The 22,732-nt window shown below is 35.2% G+C and overlaps 2 protein-coding genes across 4 annotated transcripts in view; one reads left to right on the top strand and one right to left on the bottom strand.

Moving 5' to 3' along the window:
* The first annotated feature begins 24 nt into the window (after window positions 1-24).
* PIH1D2 (PIH1 domain containing 2) lies at window positions 25-5,543 on the top strand. Of its 3 annotated transcripts, none has more exons than XM_039887902.1 (6): window positions 25-227; window positions 1,051-1,253; window positions 1,860-1,983; window positions 2,341-2,586; window positions 2,917-3,182; window positions 5,193-5,543. In XM_039887902.1, exons 2-6 carry the CDS (start codon window positions 1,077-1,079, stop codon window positions 5,325-5,327), a joined length of 948 nt encoding a protein of 315 aa, XP_039743836.1. In that variant the 5' UTR covers window positions 25-227; window positions 1,051-1,076; the 3' UTR covers window positions 5,328-5,543. The 3 variants fall into 3 exon arrangements, with proteins under 3 accessions (XP_039743836.1, XP_039743837.1, XP_039743838.1); XM_039887903.1 differs by having other exon boundaries at window positions 170-227; window positions 1,035-1,253; XM_039887904.1 differs by lacking the exon at window positions 25-227 and adding an exon at window positions 1,644-1,702 and having other exon boundaries at window positions 1,102-1,253.
* A 2,082-nt stretch (window positions 5,544-7,625) lies between these two features.
* DLAT (dihydrolipoamide S-acetyltransferase) overlaps window positions 7,626-22,732 on the bottom strand; it is a 28,416-nt gene continuing 13,309 nt past the window's right edge. Inside the window, exons 8-14 of the mRNA XM_039887901.1 lie at window positions 18,617-18,684; window positions 17,704-17,799; window positions 17,262-17,369; window positions 13,620-13,735; window positions 10,364-10,526; window positions 9,680-9,816; window positions 7,626-9,098 (exon numbers count right to left, since the gene is read on the bottom strand). Of these exons, the coding sequence (XP_039743835.1) occupies window positions 8,969-9,098; window positions 9,680-9,816; window positions 10,364-10,526; window positions 13,620-13,735; window positions 17,262-17,369; window positions 17,704-17,799; window positions 18,617-18,684 (818 nt within the window). The 3' untranslated portion in view covers window positions 7,626-8,968. The remainder of the gene's footprint in view (window positions 9,099-9,679; window positions 9,817-10,363; window positions 10,527-13,619; window positions 13,736-17,261; window positions 17,370-17,703; window positions 17,800-18,616; window positions 18,685-22,732) is intronic.

Here is a 22,732-nt window from a genome sequence, read left to right as displayed (position 1 = left end):
GGACACTCAGGAGGTTGACAGGTGCAGAAGGGAGGCGGGCGCCTTCCTGGAAAAGAAGTGGGTCGGGCTCAGCTGCAAAGCGAGGCCAGCACCAGAAGGGGGAGATTCCGGAACTGGACATAGAAAGACTTTTCTGCCGGGAACTTCCCGGACCCAATTAGATGCTGTACCCAGTCTGGTTACCCTGGCAATAGGCGTCGCGGTTTGTCAAGGAACCGAGAGAAGAGGTGAGTTCGCGGATCTCTGAAATGATTGTCCATTAGTTGTTTCCTCTATAGTCTAACCTTAATATAGTATTCTAAGAACCCAGACCTCCTCTTTTCCTCATTCTGTGGATGCCGTGGGACACTTTTCAGTAAGGTGGTGGTGGGGAGTAAGAGGAAGGTTATCTCAAGATGTGGAGAGGATATTATTACTACTCTCAGATAGTGTTTACCAAGTATTCCAGCCTCTCTTCTCTGCATTAGCTTACTTAATCCTCACAATAACCCTATGAAATAAGTATTATCGTCTTCATTTTGAGAATAGATGGAGGCACATATATAAATTAAATATATGCTCAAGGTCACACAGTTTGTAAGTGATAGAGCTAAGATTGGAATCTAGGCATTCTGGCTCCAGAGTTCATGCTTTTAACTACTAAGTTATGCTGAGGATTGAGGAAGTCTCATGTGGCGCTACACACACCTCTGGCAATTTCCAGACTGGATAGGCACCAGTCAGCCAAAACTCAAGTGTTGGGAAAAGAAAATCACCGGGAATGAGCACTCTGTCCCTTCAGGACTTGTGAGGGTCTAGGAAGAAGTAAGGCCTTATTACCTGAGAGGACAACTTGAGAATTTAGGAAGGGGTACTAGATAATTCGAGAATAAGGAAGAGATAAAGTGGTGGTGATCCATAATCTAAAAGATTATGATCTTTTAGACACAGGTGTTAAAGATAGCTGCTAACTTCACCAAAACAATTTCTGACCTGTTCCTCCTCCCCCAAAAGAAAAAATGAGTCAGTAGTTACACAGATCTTTTTCCCTCAAGTCATTTCTTTCAACAGACTTAAGAGGCCTGTTCACCTCAACCATGGAATCATCCTCAAAGGGTCTGCTCACGCAAGTTACTCAGTTCTGGAACCTCCTAGATGATCTGGCTGAAAGTAACTCTGAGAGCTATGAGAAGTTCATTGCACAGCAGCTGAAAGAAGGGAAACAGCTTTGTGCTGCCCCAGAACCACAGCTCTGTCTGCAAACCAGAATTCTAGTATGTAGGGTTGGTGCCCAGGGATGGGGAGGTCCTGAATGAAATGATCTTAGAATAACCGGAGAATATTTTACCCTCAGCTATTGCTACTTGAACAAAAGAAAACTTGAGGGTAACTGCCATTCTATAAATGAAAAATGAAATGTAGTGTGGAAGATCATGTTGAAGGAGTAAAAGTGGGAAATTTATATATATTTTGGAGATCTCAAAATGAGCCATTTTTACCTGCTAGAATGAAAATAAAAAGTAATGATTTAATAGAAAATCATAGACTTGGAGATTTTTCAAATAAAGATAACTTATTTGGTTGGGGAGATAAGGAAGTGAAAGAAGGTCAAACAAAGTCACATGGAACAGCTGCTTAGATCAATTCCCCCTTCCTCCTCCCAGTTCCTCTGGGAGCAGCAACTGGATTCTTGATGAAAAGCCAGCAGCTCTGGGGAAATCAGGTAACAGTTTATTTTCTCAAAGACAGTTTTAATACATGCAATGACTTCTTGGAGCCTAAAATCCTCACTCTTCAAATTCTGTAATGTATTACCTTTAGGATATTATTTTAAAATAAAATGCTAGATTTTGAGATATGCAAAATTATTTTATTTCTAGAAACCAAAAGAAAAAATACTTTTTATCAACCTATGTCAGTGGAAAAGGATTCCAGCTCCCCAATCAACCACTCATCCAGTACCTCTAAGTGTTGGCAGACCAGAAGATATGTCTGAGACATCAGGTACATAGAATTATGGGAGAGAAAGCACATTTAAAATTTGTATTGGGAATAGAATTGACCAGATTTTACTTGGTAAAAATATTTTATCTGGTTATAATGTAGTTAATGACTAATAAATGTACCTTTATGCAAATTGAGTTTGTCTTGTAACATTAGATGTTTTTAAACCATATAAAATGCCAAGAAATATCCTAATTGAAATGTTGTGTACATAGTGTCATTGTGAGTGCCTTTGAAAAAGATAGGAATAGAATTTATAGCTTCTAGCTTTGTCAAGATTATGGCTTAATATATTACCTGACAGTACTAATAATGAAACTAATTGTCTTCGTTTCACACCCTCAATTACAAACATAGATGTTTACACAGTCATCGATGTTGCCTACAATCCTGATATTCTCCAGGCAGCAGAAAAGGACCAAGTGAAAAAAAATCAGTTAATACGGATGGCCATGAAATGCATTGAGGAACAATTCCAGTTTACTCTCTCACACTTTTACCATATTACCAATTTTAAAATAAAGGGAAGCATTCAAAGGATGAAACAAAATCTAATGGGAATCCAAACTGACCCCACATATTTAAGAGAGAAAATGAGAAAGGGTAAGTTAATGAATGTAAATGGAAAATTAAACTGATTTAAATTTTTGCATTGTGTACATTTTGCAAACTAGAAATCTCAGTTTTAAAAGATGAGAAACTTAAGATAGAAAAAGAGAGTAATTAGAACTATTAGTATATCCTTAAAGATTTTTAAGGATATACTAATAAACTTTTAAGCCAAAGTCTTTGGTTTAAAATTCTTTTAAGATTCCCAAACTCATTTAGCTGCAGCTTTATCTTCCATCTTAACTAACACTACATATATTACAGCCTGATAGTATTTTATGTTGTTTAATTTTGTGATTTCATCTCCCCCCTTTTTTCATAAAGAACTAACCCTTGAACAGATAAGAAACAGTACTGTGAGCAATCCAGATCACTTCCCTCATCTTTTACTGCCAAAAGACCACGTTTCAGGCCAAACAAGTTGCCTGATAGAAGAGATTTCCAGTAAAGAGATCCAGGTGGAGATGAAGAGACCAGCCTATGAATTAAAAATTGTGACAGACCAGAAAGAGAAACCACTGAAAATTGAATTAAAAGTTGAATTACCTGGTATTAATTCAGTATCTCTTTGTGACCTTAGTGTTTCTGAGGTAGGTTGAATAGATAATACTGTAAATTTTTATCAGTCAACATTCAGTATATTATGCTGTGGTAACAAACTCCACAATCTCAGTGGCTTACATAATTTGCTTAGGTTACATGTCAGCTAGGCCTGCTGTGCTCCACAAATCTCACACATTTCAAGATACAGGTGAAGAAGCAGTTCTCATCTGACATATGCCATTCTCCTGGCAGATAGAAAATAGAAGTGGCCAAATTATACAATGAATCTTAAAATTTCCTCTCAGACATGGCATATGTCACTTTGACTCACTTTCTATTGGCCAAAGTCACGAGGCCAAGTCCTACATCAAAGGCAGGGAAGAATATTCTTCTCAAAGGTAGTCAGAGTAAGTTACATGGCAGAAGATTAAATAATTGGCAACAATCCTACAGTCTACCACAGTCCACCCTCTTGGTCACAAATATTTGCATCTTTCCTCAAGGAAGACACCTCCAATCCTAGCATAGACTCCAAATTACAGGATTTTGTCATCATAGTCTGTTCTGCTTCTCTTGAACCAGACCTATGAACAGCAAACCCAAGTTGTCTACTCCTGTGACCCCATGCACTGTACAATGTGGAATGGGGAGAAGATAACCATAATTAACATTGTTAATTCAGAAACTGGAAAAATATGCAGCACATAGCAGTTACTGGTACACAGCAATTCCGATATCCTGGTAAGCAGGTATTTCCAGGGTCCCTTTCCTGGAAACAGAGGATATTCTCACTTAGGGACATGAATAGGTTCCTTGATCACCTATACCTCTTAGTTCCATTGTTTTCCATTACCTTCAGTTCCATTCTTTGGGAGTTTTTCTTCGTTCTCCACCTTGTCCACATCTGAAGAGAGCATTGGATAATATGCCATCCCTAGGTGCTGAGCGGTTTATTCACCCTGTTTCATGCCCATGAAATGTTTATTCAGCCTGTTTCATGCCCATGAAATGCATTGATCTAAGCAGCTGTTCCATGTGACTTTGTTTGACCTTCTTTCACTTCCTTATCTCCCCATGGAATGCTGGGGTCTAAATGTTGGGGTCCAAAGGTTATTTTAACTTAGTTTCAGTCTAGGCTAGCAACATTTTATTTAATTCTGATCAGTGCTATACCCCACGATTATTTTTTAGACATGTTGGTTTTTCAATGGCTTTTTTTTAATTAATAGCTGTCATTTGGGCCAAATGTAAGGATTTAATGAGATCCACCTTAACCCAGTTAGGATTTTAACAAAGAGTATAAGACTTGTGATTTAGTCTTTGCCTCTCGGGTCTCTGAATCAGCCTTCGTTGATTAAAAAGAATTTCTCAATTTTATCCTTTACTGTTTGAAAATAAAAATTAGTTGCATTCTTGTCAAGTCTTAGTACTTCTGAGCTCTGTATATTTCAAACCCCACTTGCAAACTAGTAAATTATTTTCTAAGCTCATCAATTTTTGTAGTACTTTGTTAAATGTAGCCAATAGAACCAATGCATGCTACAAACACTTTTTACCCACTTTTTTACCTAAAGCCACAACTTAACTAGGCACATAATTTGTCTTCCAAATTATTGTGATAGTTTTACTAAGGGCTTTATCACTATAAAACATTGATCACCATCTTTCCCATCTCCAATAATTTTCCTTGTTGCAAACTAATATAATATTGAATGTTAACTGTAATTGAAAAAAAAAAACCTGAAGGGGAAAAACAGTTTCCTTGCTATTTGCTAGTCCTCCCCAAAGTCAATACACATAATTTAGAATAATAACACCCACCTTCTGGTACTGCTGTCAGTTAACTTTTGATGTATTGAGCAGCAATAACAATCTCAGAAACTCAGGGATTTACAACATCAAATTATTTGTTCATTGCAAGCCACATGGCAATAAGTGGAAGCCTCTTCCTATGGGAAAGGAGTAACTGGAAACAATAATCCAGTAACGCTAATTTTAACCAGAAAATATTTTTCTACTTTCATGTTTTAAAGTCTCTCTTGGTTTATTATTCTTAGGATGATTTATTGATTGAGGTATCTGAGAAGTACAGATTACATCTGAATCTTCCAAAACCTGTGAATACTGAAATGACTACAGCAAAATTTATCAAAGAGAAAGCTACATTAATCGTCACAATGCCATTGGTGTAAGTCAAGAGCATCACAGGGTCTTCAGTGCTAAAGTTATGTGAATTACAGGGCCTTCATTATGGGTAAAGAAGAGATAGTGGTTTATCTTAAACACTAGTTTCATATTTTCTAAGAGTTCCTTTTGATGGAATGAGATTTTCTCATCAGCTGTTAACCTTTTTTTTAAAACTCACTTCTCAAATAAACTTGGCATCAAGCAAAAACTACTAAAAACAGTATTGCCATGATATACTTGTTTTGAAGGTATGTGTAATGGTCTTAAGTAACTTAAATACCATTTGGGAAAATTCTATTTGTTTCCAAGTAACATGAGAATTCTGTTTATTGGTTAAAAATTTTTGCATCAGGAATAATTCCCAGACTGTGCAAGAAGATTTTTATTATCACAATGGGCCACAGCAGTTAAGTTTCCTCCAGCAATAAAGATACAAGGCCAATGTAACAATACGCAAACCTTTTATGAACCTCTGTACTTCTGTAAAACAGCTCCTGCAGGAGTCCAAGCTACCCAGGCATTAGATGCAAATACATCCAACTAAGAAAAAGGAGTTGTCTTTCTCCTAAGAAAATAATTTTTAAAAATACAAAGTGATGTACTTTTCAACTCCTATTCCTCTAAGTTGTCAAATAGTTGTTCAATACAAAGGTATCAAATTTCCAATTAAGCAAGCAATGTAATTAAGCAATGTTCACATCGATCTTTAAACATCCCTTATTTTTTCTAGATACAAAACAACTTCCATGTAATTAGTTTCTAATTCAACACAAGATCTTTAAATAAAATCCTTATTAATTTAAAAATTTTTTAACTTTAGAAACTAATGTTGTATTTGTAATAGAAATAATTGATAGGTGACTTTTAAAAACATAATTTTCTTAAACCTGGCCTAGATTTGAATCCTTCTAGCAATAGGATAATTTATCATTTGAAAATTTTCAACTGTTTGATGTCCTAAAATTACCAAAGCTATTCTCCTCATACCTCAAAAAACTTGGAATGCTTTTACCCTATCTTTTCTACAAAATCACTGTCAAAACACATTCCTAGAAACTCCCATAACTAGCTAGCCACATAGAACTGGTAGAATCTTGGTGCTTTGGGTGTTATGTCAGCAGCTATGTATTTGTGTACTCAATAAAATGCATACCAAGATCTAGCATACTTAATGTTCAAATATTAAATATATATCCTAGTCATTTTCCAAAATATTTTCACTTATATAATTTCAGTGGATTTTATATTTATAAAAACATCTTTACCTCCCCCTCCCTAAAGCAAAACTTTGCCCAAGAAGAGCATTAACTAATAATGAACTGCAGAGTAGTTTAAGTTTGAATCTTGTCAATATCTTTTATCCTCAAAACTGGAAATTAGTTAAGATGGACATTAATTATTCTTGACTTAGAGACTAGATTTTTCTATAAACTTGGTTTTAGATCAATTATCAGTATTTTTTGTGTGTGTGCATTAGTAGGTAATAAGTAGTCCTTGTAACACATTCCTATCATCACTTGCTTTCATCAGCTCCTCTTGTTAACCATGCCTTGGGATACCATAACTACATTTACAAACCTCAGGACTGGAATAAAATACCAAAGAGCCAGACCACAGTTTCATCTTGCTATATGCCACATCCCAACATGAAGTGCTTCAATAGCTCCTTGAGCTTAAAGTATTAGATTATATTTTACCAATTCTATAAACTCAAAATATATACTAAGAGTTTACACATACATAGCTATCCTTGGTCTTAATCATTTAATGTGAAAATTACCACAGATCAAAAATCAGACCGGACGCATTCAAAACATATAGTTTCATTTTTAAACAATCTAATTTGAACCAAAACCACTACTGTTAACTTTTATTCTTTCAGTTCTGGTAAGAGAAATAGACTGAATTCAGATTTAGATTATGGTCAGATTAATTTTTAACTCAGAACAATTTTTATTAGAAGGCAACTTTTTATTTTTCTTTCAAGGGAACAAAAGAGCCATAAGCATTAATTAGCAAAGGATTAATTATCTTTGAAATTTCATGTATTTGAACCAGATGTGGCTCATACTGATGATGGTCCCCTGTCATAAACTTGTTCGTTCTGCATAATCTTCAAGTTATAATTATTAATTACTGTACTGACTCGTTTTCATAACAATACAGCAAGGGAAATACCTGTGGAATATATGGAGTGTCACTTGTGTGCCACATAAATAATGAACATTTAAAAATAAATTCAACAAAGATCTAAAATCAGGGCATAGCTCCACATATATATATACAAGGAAGCACTAGTCAGATTTATTTTAAATAGCCATAAATGATTCCAAATATTAAAACATCAATTCAATAGAAAGTCTGGAATTGTGATAATGTTCCCAATTCATTTTTATTACCTTGAATATCAGCTCCTTCTCCCCAGAAGAAAGGCAAATCATAACAAAATGGAAAAAAATATTTAGGCTGATAAGGGAGTGAGCAACCTAAATAATTTTTTTCTCTAGTAGGATTTTAGGACCTTCTTATTTTACATGAGACAACCGTGGCGTAGAAAAATACAGAACGCCTTTTTTGTACACATTTAACATGTTTTATACTTTATCCAAGTAGAAGTGGCCACTTTTGGTCATCTTTTGGTACTCTAAACTGTTCACCATGTATGTCTTCCCCTCTTCTTTTCAGACAGGACTTGGTGATATATAGACTTTGGCACATATCTTATCAGAATCCATACTTTACATATGTACACTTATTCCATAGTTACTTGGCATAGTTTTCCAAAGTGATCTGAGTAGTAAATACTGGTAATTAAGTTCATTTGCAAGTAACCGCCAGTTAATACTGGAGGAAAAATTCTACTTTCATAGCTTTTCTGTTAAATTCTATAAGCATATTCTTTTATTTAAAGGTAATTATAGAATTCTGCTCTCACAATTATATATTTGAGTTGTTTAAATAAATACCCACACAAATTCTCATTTAAACCAAGTAACTGGTTTATAGTTATATCTCATCTCAAGAGGGGATAACAACCATTTTGGAGTTCATAGAAAAATAAACAACAGTTGATTGAAAATGTCTAAGAAAATGCTGACTTTTAAATTTTAAAATTTCACTTCTTTTCCTTGAAGTTCTCTACCCTTCTGATCCATTATAAAGCAAGATCGTGTAACAGATAAATGTACAGGGTTAAATTCCAAAATCAATCTTCAATTAAAACCCTTTCTCTAAGAGAATTAATTTTCCTGACTTCTCTTTCCCTCAAATCTAAGCAAAACATTTCAGGCAATTAAATTTCAGAACCTCAAGGTTTCATCCAGGTTACTTTTATGTACCTAACTAACTCAACGGGGAACCATAATTCTACCCGAAAGTACTTATCACCACAGGGCTAGGCCACATGTCCCCTGACTAGGAGGAGTACATAGCTTAAAATCTGGTGTTTAATTAAATGTGCACAATATTTGGGTATAACTGGAATTTTAAAAATTCAGTAATAACCATTACAAATAACTTACATGGACAGACCCAAAAATAACTGGTTAGCTTTGAAATAAAAAGAACCACCTGTTTAATAACATATTTATATCTTGGTAAGAATCAACCACTGTGACCTGGGAGAGTCCAGAAATTCTTGGGTTTACTATAACAACATGCTGATAGGTTTTTCAAGGTACTTTCTAAACTCAGCAAGCCACTGGGCTCCAACTGCTCCATCCACAACCCGATGATCACAGCTGAGTGTGACAGACATCATGCTAGCCACATCAAATCTAGAAAAAGATAAAAACTGTATTAGGTATTCTGAAAGCAATCACTGGATTTTAGCCAGTAACCAGCCCAAATGCCAACTTCTACCCTATAATCCCAACCAGGTTAACATTATTTTCCACCTACTTCTCATGTCCTGTATATTTCTAGCCCAAAATAATAGCTTGAAGAAAGAGACCAAACAGCCATCTGAAGCATGGATCAGCAAACTATAGCCCACAGGCCAAATCCCACCAAATGCAGGTTTTTGGAATTCATGTAGATAGTGCCTATGGCTGCCTTCACATTACAATGGCAGAGTACTTGCAACAGATAACCCAGAAAGCCTAAAATATTTACTATCTGGCTATTTAAGAAAAAGTATGGTGACCCCTGACCCAGAGTAAATAAGGCTTCCCATCGCAAAGAAGATGAACATTTATTAAAATAAGAGTTGCTGCCCTGAGAAACTTCATTCTATACTTATATCTGACTCTACCTGAAGCTCTAATATGCCATGCCAACAATTATAAAACTGAGACTCAAAAACAGGTATAATGTAATGAAAATGACCTTAGAACTCCCTCTCCATTTTGACACTTACCCTTTTTCATTATCTGCTGGAACTAGTCTATCCTCTGAAGCACCAACTGCCAAGATACATGCTTGAGGTGGGTTAATAATAGCAGAAAAGTTTTTAATTCCAAACATTCCTAAATTGGAGATTGTAAAAGTGCCACCCTAGAGAAAAAAATTAGTAATAGACATTAACTGCTTGTCAACATAAATCAGAAAAAATGACAAATGAAAAGACCTTAAGATAATCTTTTACTTTAAGAAAGGCCTCTAAACTACCATAAAAAAAAACAAAAGGAAAATGGAAATATATGAAGTAAGACATGTGAATTAGCTTGACTGTGATAATTTCAGTGTATATATACATCGAAACATCAAGTTGTACACCTTAAATAATATACAATTCTTATTTGCTAATTATACATCAATAAAGATTTGAAGAAAAAAAAAGGCCTGAATGTAATACCCTTTATTGAAAATATACAACCATTACAATATGAACAAAAGTCAGTTGTGTGGCTTTGTACACTAGTTAGCAAATGTCTTATTTTCAGCTTTTGATAGGTTACTCAATTTTTCTTTATTTTCTGGATCTGTGTCAGTGAAAATAAAAGACTGAATTGAAAGGTGGAAAATAACAAGAAAAACATAATGCTAAACTTAAAAATAATGTAATTCTTAACATTCAAAAGGTTAATAAATAATGCCTTACCTGGAATTCGTGTGGCTGCAGTTTACCTTCTCGTGCTTTGGTTGCTAAAGAAAGAACATCATTAGCAATGGTTTCCAGTCCTTTTATATGTGCATTAAATACAATAGGTGTGATGAGTCCTGCAGGAGTACTGACTGCAACACTGATATCAACAACATGATTTCTATTGAAAAAGAAAAAAGGAAAGGAAACCTCAATAATCATCAGTATTGTTTATTAAGAGCTTATGTGTCAGGTTAAGCAAGAATATTGGTATCTACTTCAGTTTATACCACTGTTCAGCTAGAAAGAGATAGCTTTCCTGGTTTAAAATATGAATGAGAAATGTGTCAGTAGGTTGGTTTCACATGCACTCTAACTTTCCTCCCATCTGCCTTGACTAACACATGGGTGTAGGAAAAAAAGGGCTCAATATTGAGTGAGAATTAAACAAAAGGAACTCCTTGAATTTTAGACAAAGTCGATTGGCTGGAATTGAGTCTGCAAGCAGAGCTTGAGCAGATTTAAGGAAGAGTGAAAGGAAGGACTGCATTGTGGGAGAAACAGGAGTGCTCAGGATATGGGATGGTGGTACCTCTGAACATAAGATCCCTAATTTTTTCTATGCCATAGCATCTTTGCATTTGGGTCCCTTTTCAGAATTTTTTTTTTTTTAACACAGAAAATACTCGACTCACCAAAAAAGCAAAAACTAAAAACTATACTGAAATTCAGTTATCAAATTATTCAAAAAACAAAATTGTGATATATGTGCTATTAACTCATTAACAAGATCTTGCAGCAGGTCTAATAATGGCTATAAATCTTAAAGCAGTGGTAAGCAAAACAATATTTTGAGATACCTGCAACAACTACGATGTGATATGAAAATAACTGATTTTTACTGGTCACTAGCACAAGTACTATTAGTACCTCTTTGATTTGTTCTCTACATTTTTAACAGGAAGAAACACTAAATTTCAGTTACAGGTTAGTAGAAAGATCAATTCTTTCTTCCATCCAAGTTCCCAAACTCCTGAATTGTATCCACAGTCTCCTTGGGCATCTGTGTAAGGTGCCCCTGATAAAGTATTCTGCAATCTAGAAAAAGTTACGACATCACATGAAGGAAAACTCAAGCTCTTTTCAGGCACAAACTTTAGAAGATGACAGGATCCTGCAATGTGCCTAGGCTAAAGGCGGCAAGCTTCTGCCATTTGCAAACAAAGTGACCCTGTGAGACCCTTAGCAACTGCCACAGCTGGGCTCTGGCCGAAGTATCACACAACAAATAATGCTTTCTTAGTTAAATTATTCTGTTATTACAATATTAGTTTATAATCTTCCGTCTATGACAGTAGGGATGGTGTTTCCTATCTTGTTTACCATTGAATCCAGCAAACAGTACAAGTTCAATAAATATTTGTTGAATGGCTGTATGAACAAGTAAATGAAGGGCAAATGGTAAGAATTAATGAACAATTCATAGAACTTGCCCTGCTAGCTTGATCTTTTGATCTAAGTAGTGTTTTCTTCAGATAGTCTTAAAAGGTTGAACAGAAATTTACCCTATGACCCAGCAATTCCACTCTAAGGAATCTACTGATGAGAAATGAAAACACATGTCAACACAAATTATATGCAAATGCTCATAACAACCTTCTAAAAGGTATGTCTATATCTGAATCCTGAAATCTATCAATGTGACCCTCTTCAGTAAAAAGATCCTTGCAGGTCTAATTAGGATCTTGAGATCATATCATCCCGGATTACCTGGGTGGGGCCAAACTCCAATGCCAAATGTCCTTGTAAGAGACAGAAAAGACAAACATGGAGGAGAAAGTCATGTGAAGAGGGAAGCAGAAGTTGAAGTTAGGCAGCCACAAGCCAAGTTACGACTGGAGCCACCACAACTGGGAAAAACAAGAAAAGATTCTACCCTAGAGCCTGTGGAGGGAGCATAGCTCTAGCCATGTCGGATGTCAGATTTCTGGCCTTTAGAATTATGAGAGAGTAAATTTTTGTTTTAAGCCACCAATTTTGTAGTAATTTGTAATGGCAGCCGTAGGAAACTAATATAGTACATAAAGAATAGTAAGTCCCTCAGATGTTCTCCAAGAGTGGGGTGACCAAGGAAAAAGTCAGAATTAACAGATTACCTGACATGTTTGACAAGACCGAAAAAATGGTTTAGCTCTCTTGGGAAGTTTCAGAAAGAATTCATGATGAGTACATAGGAAACTAGTCCTCTCTTAGGCAATCACTGACATCAGGTTAGTATTCATAGTGTACTATATGTCTTAGTCATAAACAACTTTTCCATAGAATATTATCACTGAATATTGATTTATCCAAAATCTGTGCTATAATCAATTTGGTAAGATGATGGGGTGTATGTGTCTGTGTGCATACACATGGAGAATACAACGAAGTTAAGCCTTAACCTTCTTTAATAGAAAATAAATCAGTTGATAAAGTGAAAGGAATGAAAAAATCCATAAAAGCTAACAACAAAATGTTATTTAGAAATATGAAGGTACATACCTGAAGAATTAATAGTTTAAAAGTTGTTTGCTTCTTGGGAGTGGATGTCAGATTAAAGATTGAGTAGCTCACTGTAAGCCATGGAGCAACATTCTAATATACATACTATTATTTTATTTTAATAAAAATTAATAATAATACTAATGAGAGCCTACACAGTAAAAAAAAAAAAAACCTAGGCTAAGAAGTCAGAATTCTGGTTCCAATCACAGTTCTGCTATTTACTAACATATTAACTCAGGGAAAGTTATTTACCTCACTAAGCCTCAATTTCTTTATCTAGAAAATAGGAGTGTAATGATCTACCTCATAAGGTGGTCATAAGGATTAAATGAGACAACTTGTGAAAGACACTGAGCAATTCACATGCCACCAAAATATTAATAAATACTGATTTTAGTTTGTTTTCATTTTGCACCCCCTAAAGTTCAGCAGAACTAATTGGTGAACAAAAACCATTTCAACCCTGCGTTTTAAGAGTTGTTATCAACTTAACTATACATATCTATACTTATCTCCCTTTCCTCAACTCAAAGAATTTGTATTCTTAGTACTAAGTAAATTTAGCACTTTATCTCATAAGTAGTTTTATGTTGTTTTCAAACTGTTTTGCTTATGAAACTCATCCATTTGTAAACCATTTCTCTTACCCGCTATACTCCTAGTTATATATTAGGTTAACATAAAAAAACTGCTGATGGGTATACACCTTCCCCATCACTGTTATACTTACTGTCTTATAACTGTGTCCAGCCAAGAAGAATTTGCTTCAGGAACTTTTAAACATGCCAAAGCTGAAGCTTTTATGATGAAGTCATTGACGGAAATTTTGCTTTTCCCTTCTAACATCTGCAAAAACAAGAAACCATTGCAGTTTCTTAAATTCTCTTCCCGAAGATGAACTATATAATCTTGAGAAAGCAGATGGAGGGGAATATACAATTGTCCTGAAGTTAAAAGGATGAAATGAAACTAAAAGTTGGTTCTTTCATCTTTTGTAACGTAGGCCTTCACAGCTGTAAGTTTCCTGCTAAGCACTGCTTTAGCTGCATCTCATACATTACGATATGTTATATCTTCATTTTCATTTATATCAACAAAACCAAACGCTGGTTCTTTGAAAAGATCAACAAAATAACAAATGTTTAGCTAGACCGATAAAGAAAAAGAAGACTCAAATTACTGGAAACAGAAATGAAGTAGGGGACACTACTATCCACCTTACATGAACAACCACATGCCAACACATTAGGTAACCTAGATGAAATTGACAAACTCCTAGATGAAATGGACAAACTCCTAGAAACAATCTACCAAAACTAAATAAAAATGAATAGAACCTCTGAATAAATCTATGATTACTAAAGAGATTAATTGATAATTTAAAAACTACCCGCATAGAAAGTCTAGACCCAGATGGCTTCGCTGGTTGAATAATACCAAATATTTAACAAATTAATATCAATTCTTCACAAACTCTTCCAAAAAAAACAGGAAAGAAGGGAACACTTCTCCACTCATTTTATGAGGCTAGTATTAGCCTGATACCAAAACCACCAGACAGGTATATCGCAATAAAAAGGAAAAAAAAAAAACACAAAATACTACAGATCAATATCTCTTAATATAGAAGCAAAAATCCTCAAAAAAAAAAACAAAAAAACAAAAAAACTAGCAAACCAAGTCCAGTAATACATGAAAAGGATTATTCACCATGGCCAAATAGGATTTGTCCCAGGAATGCAAGGTTTTTTAAACATCTACGAATCAATTAATGTAAAAATAGAATATAGGACAAAAACCACATCATCTCACTACACAGAAAAAGCATTTGACAAAATTCAGCACTTTTTCATAATAAAAACATTTAACAAACTAGATAAAATAGATCTACGAAAACTCCACAATCATCATACTTCAGTGGTGAAAGACTCATTTCCCCCTAAGATCAAGAATAAGATAAGGGCATCCACTCTTGTCACTTCTATTTTAACACTGTACTAGATGTGCAAGCCAGAGAAGTTAGGCAATAAAAGGAAATAAAAGGCATCCAGACTGGAGAGGAAAAAGCAAAATTATCTCTATTTGCAAATGACATGACTTTGTATAGAGAAAATTCTAAGAAACACACTAAAAAACAAGCTTGCAGGAAACAAGATCAATATACAAAAGCCAGCTAACTGTAGCCATGGACAATCTGAAAATAAAATTTACAATACTATTAAAAAGAATAAAACATCTAGGAATAAATTTAACTAAAGTGCAATAACTATACTATACTGTATATACTCTAAAACTCTAAAAATTGTTGAAAGGAATTAAAGAACTAAATAAATGAAAAGACATTCCATGTTCATTGAGTGGAAACACTTAATACTGTTAAGATGGCAATATTGCCCAAGTTGATCTACAGATTCAATGAAATCCCTATTCCCTTAGGGAATATCCAGAATAGGCAAATATATAAGACATAAAGGAGATTAAGTGGTTGCCTAAGACTTGGGGAGGATGGGAGGCTTGGGGCAGGGGTTATAACGAAGAGGTACGTGGTTTCATTTTGGGATGATGAAAATCTTCTAAAATTTATTGTAGTGATGGTTGTACAACTCAGAATATACTAAAAACCACTGAATTTTAAACTTTAAATGGGTGAATGGTATGCTATTTAATTATATCTGAATAGACTATTTAAAAGAATTGAATAAGATAATACATTGGACATACACTTTTATGTTTAATTTTCAAATAAATTTATTAAAAAAATAGCTTTAATATTTTGAAATATGCCATCATCTTTAACCCTTATAGCCAGTTACAAAACTGGTGATGCTTCATTGCTTCATCCATTCATTCATGCATCTAATATATGAGAGCCTGGGCATGTAACTTTAAAGCCCTGGAAATAAAGCAGTGAAAAAATGGGTAAAAATTCTACTCTTAGGGAGCTTACAGTCTAACTAAAGGGGATAGATACATAATAAATAAGTGAAACATATAGTATGTTAGTGTTAAGTGCTAAGGAGAAAAATAAAGCAGGGAAAAAGAACTAAAGAGAGAACTCATCACTCAACTCATTCTTCCCTTAACTTTAGAATAAGATGACTAGAGAAAACCAGAGAAGTCAAATCAAGGAGATGAAAGAGGAAGCCAGGTAGATACTATAAGAAGAGTATTCCATGAAGAGGGAACAGCAAGTGCAAGGCGCCTAAGTAGGAATATATAGGTGGAGTATTGAGGAATAGCAAGGCAACCACTGTGTCTGCAGCAGAGTGAGTAGGAAAGTAGTAGGAGAGGAAGTCAGAGAGGTTATAGATAGCCTGTGTAAAGCTCTGTATGCCACTCTAGGGAGTCTGGCTTTTACTTTTCACCTCCTTGAAAACATCTTTCATATCCCTCTCTCCTACTCCATCCTTAACAAAACCCTCTAATCCAGACCCTTATCACCATCATTTCATGTTTATATGACAAGCAAAAATAGTCTCTACCATTAAGGCATGTCAGTATATATCTATTAGACCAACTTTTCTGAAAACATTGCTATCATCATATCATTTTTTTTTTATTTAATGTTTAATTCATCAAGTCCAAATTCTTCTGCTTATAAATCAAGGTCTCCCCTAAACCAACAACTGTGTATACACTCTAGAAAAAGTAACCTATCTCCCATATACTACACTTCCTTCCTTTTTTTAAAGCACTTTAACTTTATTATATTCCATCACGAGAAGGAACTTTCTTTAACTCTTTTGTCAACCCAAATGCTTCCTATGCTCCATAGCTCAACCAAATTTTCCTACACCACTGAATTCCCCAACTACTTTCACTGATCTCCTTTCTCTGAACTCCTGTAACACTTAACCTATATAATGTAATCTAGCAGATGAAGGCATTACCATAACAAGACTGATCTACAAATAAATATTTATATTTTAATAAAAATTGCATCCTCTCTTTTTCACACACATTATCTCCTCAATTACATTATAAACTCATGGAGAAAGATTATGTCTTAAATTGTGTTTCCAAAAGTGCCTTAGGCTAAACACTATATAGATGCTTGGTACTTAACTATAAACACAAAGTAAACATACTATTTCTTACCCATCAAAAGACTGAAGTAGTCTCATAGAATCATAGTGATTCTGCTAGGCTAAAATGGATCCATGGTAAAGTCAACTTTAAATGATAAGCTTTAATTAAGGATTAGAAAATGAATATTCACCAGGATATTCTTTGCAAGTTAAAATTAAGATGACACCCATTTCCCATCATCAATTGGCATACTGTTACAAAAAATATGGGGAAAATGTCAATGTTTAATGGGGAAAAACAAGATTTTTAGAATTTACAGAGTTGGAATTTTCAGATTTCTTACCTTATTAAGTTCTTTCCGTACCAACAAAACTTCTCCTACATTTACATCAATAGAAAGGTAATAATGAGGTATGGTTTGCTTAGATTGCATTAACCGCTGTGCAATAACCTGAAATCAAAGAGATTCAAAAGTCAGTTATCTTGAGTTAAGATAAGACCTAATTCAGAGCCCTGTTTGCTCCCTTTACTCCGCTCCCTGAAAATGCTTACTTCAAGCATTATTAGATTTGGAAGACAGAAGACTGCACCATACCTTAGCCCCTTCTAATAGTATTTAATCAGAACACAGTATTTGTTTATCCCAAGTATTTAACTGCCCAAACTTCTCTTAAAATAGCCATCTAAAATTTCCTACAAAAAATAGTCTGTTAGCATTTCAAACCATAGATGCAATAAAGATGCCCTTAATAGCTTTAGTTCCAGACTTATGGTAATACTCTTACTCGACGAATGTTGCTGATGGGGATATCTGTGAAAACACCTGTAGGAACTGGTGCCACTCCTGGACCCGGGGGAGGCACAGCAACAGCTCCTGGAGCCTATGAGAAGGTAAAAAAAGCTCTTAGTAACTGCGGCTCAATCTTATAAGCAACTGGGAACGACTACTAGTGACTCTTTTACAGATGACATATTAAAAGGCTCAGAAAAAAATAGCTATTTCTATCCAAAGAGAGAAAAAGGGACTCAGATTTGGATTAAGGGTTTGTTTTAATTTTTATACTTAGAATTCTGAAATCATGTTTTGCGTCATTTTTCTTTGACAGTTCAATGACAGTTTATGTCAAAATAATTTTGTTTTTGCAAAATTATCTTCGAGAAAAGCAATCGAAACGTTCTTAACTTGAAAGGATCAAGAGATAAATATAAACAAATAATTCATTTTCCTGAACAATGTTAAGAAAAAAACAATGAAAAATCTTTCATTTGAATGCAAACATCTAAATAACTAAATCCTTTTCCTTACTTTCAGCTGATTATCTTAGCCCTTTAGCCAATCAAACAGAGGTTGGCTATGTGATTTTAATCCTCATGTGGGCTAATTAACCAAATAAAACTCAAACCCTAATTAACCAACTTGTAAGCATGATTTTAAAAATAGGGCCTGAAAGAAAAGGAGAAGATGTATTATTTCTAATGATACTAAACAAATTTAGTATCACTACTGAAAAAAAAAAATTTATAGGTGAATGACATCAATTCATATCTATATACTGATAGCCAGTGAAATTAGACAAAAGAATACACAGTTCTGGTTCAGCTATTTCATTCATAAATAATGTACGAAAGGGACTAATAAGCTGGACAAAGCACTTTTGCAGGGACAACCTGGGGGGAAAAAAAACAAATGTAACTCACAGGAGCAGCTTTAGTAGGCACAAAAGAGTCGATGTCCTTCTTGATGATTCTGCCTTCTGGTCCCGTCCCTAGAACAGATACATAAATACCACATAGATGAGAGTCTACTGCTGGTTCCTCAAGATCTTCACTGTGATCCTGAAGTGCAAGTTCCTAACAAAGACCTTCAAAAGGAATCGCTGCCTTAATCCTGCCCCCTAAAGTTCTTCCTAAAAATCCCAGCTTTTGTCAGTTATTAAGTTTAACTTACACAGAATACTCTTGCTTGATCTGTAGCCGTTCAACTATAGCAAGTATTCTTTTAAAGTTTTATCTCATTAAGTTGTACTTTATTTTTTCATCTTTACGTTTAAATCGAGAAATACCAGCATAAGGATAATGCTGAGTAATATTTATATCTCCAAAAGGAAGACTAGGTGTCTCCTCCGGATTAGCTCAAAAAAACCCTTTCTGAACTCTGAAATATATCTCATTTGGGTTCTAGACTCATTTGGTCATAAAGAATTCCCTTTGTTCAGGGTCGACAGAGATAACAATTGTTTTAGATAAATCAGGCAAAACAATTTTTTCACCCAAAATAGCATTAATAACTCTCAGTTATAATGATCTCATCTTTAGAATCATTCATTTCTTATATGGTCTCCATTTTTCACAGCTTTCTCACAGTAGCCAAGGCTCTAAACTAGCCTGTGTTAGAAACTCTGAAGGAAATAAGTACAATGTCACACATGAGGAAAGACCTTCAAAGTTCTCTGAATAGGTTTAATTTTATTTTCAATTTCCTTCCTTCTCCCATCCACAACTTCTTAGGTTTAACTTTAGATCCAAGTAGATAATACTGAGCCTTAATTCTATGGAGATTCGGAATTTAGTTATTAAAATACCTTTTACACTGGCCCACTTCTAGAAAAAATTTGGTCAAATTGATTCATCTTCCCCCAAAGCAGACTTTTAAAAGGATTCTCGTTGTATGCAGTTCATCCCAACTCCTTTCCTTCATTATGAAAATTGAGTTGGCTAGGATTGTGTTTATTCTCAACAGGAGCTCTAGAACAGAGGTAGTAGTACCCCTATTAGATTCCCCTCCTTTATATAAGACAGAAACAATAACCTCCCCTTACAACCAAGGCTGATCTGGACACAGCAACCCCTCAAAAGGAGGAAAGCTGCAGTACCATCTGCCTTATGTTAACCTTCAGCCACTCACAAGAATTTCTTATTAAGACTTAGTTGAAATCTTTAAAATTCTTTTGCCTATCTCCCTAAGAAGGCACACTAGGGCATCATAAAGCAATATGGTATAAAAGGAAGAATACTAGAGTAGGGTAAAAAATGTAGGGCTGTTGTCAAATATAAATTAGATAGATAACTCTAGTCACTTAATCTCATCTGGTCTTCAGACTCATCCACTGGATAGAGATTACAATACCAGCCCCTGCTAACAGGAATGCTGAGGATAAAATGAGATAGTGATGAAATTGCCAGTAAAAAAACAGTCACAGGGATGTAAAGTACAGTATGGGAATACAGTTAGTAATATTGTAATAACTAAGTATGGTGTCAGGTGAGTGCTAGACTTATCAGGGTGATCACTTCGTAAGTCGCTAAGTTGTGCTCTTGAAACTAATAATACTGTATGTCACATGTAACTAAGAAAAAATTTTTAAATATTTTAAATAAAATAGTGATATGAAAGTACTTTGCATCAAAGAAATATAAAACATAACATGAGTAGCTGTGAGACAAATTAAATTCTGAACATCAGGATCTAGAATTTAAAGGTTTCTCCCCAAATGATTACATTTTAGTCATATTTGCTAGTATGTCCTTCCAAGGAGGGAAAGGGAATAGAAGATAGAGCCCAACAACCAATGGCCAATGATTTAATCAATCATGCCTTCTTATTAAAACCCCTATAAAAATAAAAAAACTCTTGAATAATGAGATTTGGAGTTTCTGGGTTGATGAATACATCGATGTGCTGGGAGGGTGATGCTCCCAGAGAGGGCATGGAAGCTCTACACCTACCTCCTACAACCCATACCTTGTCGTACGCACCTCTTCTATTTGACCATTCCTGAGTTGTATCTTTTATAATAAACTGGTAATAGTAAGAAAAGTGCTTTCTTGAGTTCTGCAAATCATTCTACTAACTTATCGAACCAGAAAAAGGGGGTCTTAGGAACTCTTGATTTACAGACAATGAGTCATAAGTATGGGTGGTCCCCAGGACTTGCAACTGACATCAGAAGTGGGGGCAGTCTCGTTGGACTAAGCCCCTAATCCTATGGAGTCTGATGCTAACTCTGAATAGCTGGCATCAGAATAGGATTGAATTGTTGAATGAATACCCAGTTGGTGTTGGAGAACTCATTGTTGGTATAGAAAAAAACACAGCTAGTATCAGAAAACAATACACAATTACTGATCCTCTCAGCTCACTTATTCTAAACCACTCGCTCCCTCTACTGTAAAATTTCTTCAACGTCATCAAGACCTTCACTTCAGACCCCTCTGTTCTCATCATCCATTGTCTCCCTCTTGTCCTCACTTTCTCCTTACAAGCTTATACTCTAAGAATCATTGTTATATATAATCACTCTCCGATCAAACTCTAAAACGTTTGCCATCTCAATGCCAGCACCAGAGTAGCTTAGTGTTGCTAGCAAGGCAGAAAGTACATACCTAGCTGAATGACTGTTCTATAAATTCAGAGCCCCAAACCTAAAGGAGACACACAAAACTATCAGGAAATTAAATTGTTTCCCTTTAATTCGCTTTCCCAGCCTCTGAGAACACTACTTCACAATCTCTCTAACCTCAAACCTCCCCACGCCCATTCCCTCACTTCATACCTTATTGATCAAAATAAAAGCAACCAGAGAGGTACTCTACTCATCCTCCACCATCAAACCTATAAACCTGCTCCATAATATCTTTTCTTATAAAAACAGACAAAATGTCTTTAATTCTTACCAATCCCATAATCTCTTACAGTCTCAAAACTTTGTACCTTGCCCTTTCTCCCTTTCTGTATTATCAATTTATGAATTTCTACTAGACTGGTTCTCAACCAGGATAATTTTGCCCTGCCCCTGCCACAACCGCCACACTGTGGTGTCAGGGTAGTTGGTGCCAGATTATTGTTGAACATGTGGCAACGTTCAAAGAGATTTTTGGCTGTCCTAAGTGGAAGAGGCTACCACCATGTAGTGGGTTGACATCAAGGATACTGCTAAACATCCTACAATGCACAGGACATCCCCCCCAAAAACAATTATCTGTTCAAAAATGTCAGCAGTGCTACTGTTGAGAAACTGTATACGAGACCCATTCTCCTATGCCCTCTCTTAAGCCCATATCCTCCCAAAGCTATATCTCTATTTCTATGCTTTATTTCACAGCAAAGCTTCTTGAATGAGTTGTCCACGATGCTATCTTATCTCCATATCTTCATCTTTTTTTCAACTTCAACCTATCCAGACTTCCTATCCAGACAACCTATCCAGACGTGGCTTCCACCACATTTTTCTTTCAACATTACTATTGGCAAATCCCCATATCCAATCTAGACTAAGTTCTGTTGATTTTATTTCAAAAATGTTTCGTGAAGCTGTCCATTCCTTTTCATTTTCACTCTCACCACCACTGTCTATGGCACCACAACTAAATCCAGAAACAGCATCTTAACAGGTGCCTTGGCTTTCATTTAATCCATTTACAAAGAGCAGGCAAAATTATCTTTTAAAATATGTCATTTCCTTGTTTTAATCTTTCACTGGCTTTCTACTATACTTTAAATAAGATTCAAATTCTACCACGACCTGTAAAAGCCCTTTATGTTCTCACCCCTGTGCTTCTTCCAAATTCACCTCCTACCACTGGACCCTTTTCACTAAGCTCCGTTAACACAGGCCACTTTTATGTCCTCACACAGCCAAGCTTTTGCCCACTTCAGAATGTGTATTATTGGTCTCTCTACCCAAAATGCTTTTCCCCCAGTTTTTCACATGGTTGGCTCATAGCTGACTCATCTTCCAAGTCAGATCAAATGTCACCTCATCAGAAAGATCTTCCCCAACCACCCTGTCTAAAAGCAAGCAAGACTGAACATAT

Source organism: Pteropus medius, unplaced genomic scaffold (assembly GCF_902729225.1).
Source record: "Pteropus medius unplaced genomic scaffold, Ma_sr-lr_union100, whole genome shotgun sequence".
Lineage (NCBI taxonomy): Eukaryota > Metazoa > Chordata > Mammalia > Chiroptera > Pteropodidae > Pteropus > Pteropus medius.
Note: the sequence above shows the minus strand (reverse complement) of the source record. Positions and strands in the feature narration are given on the sequence as shown.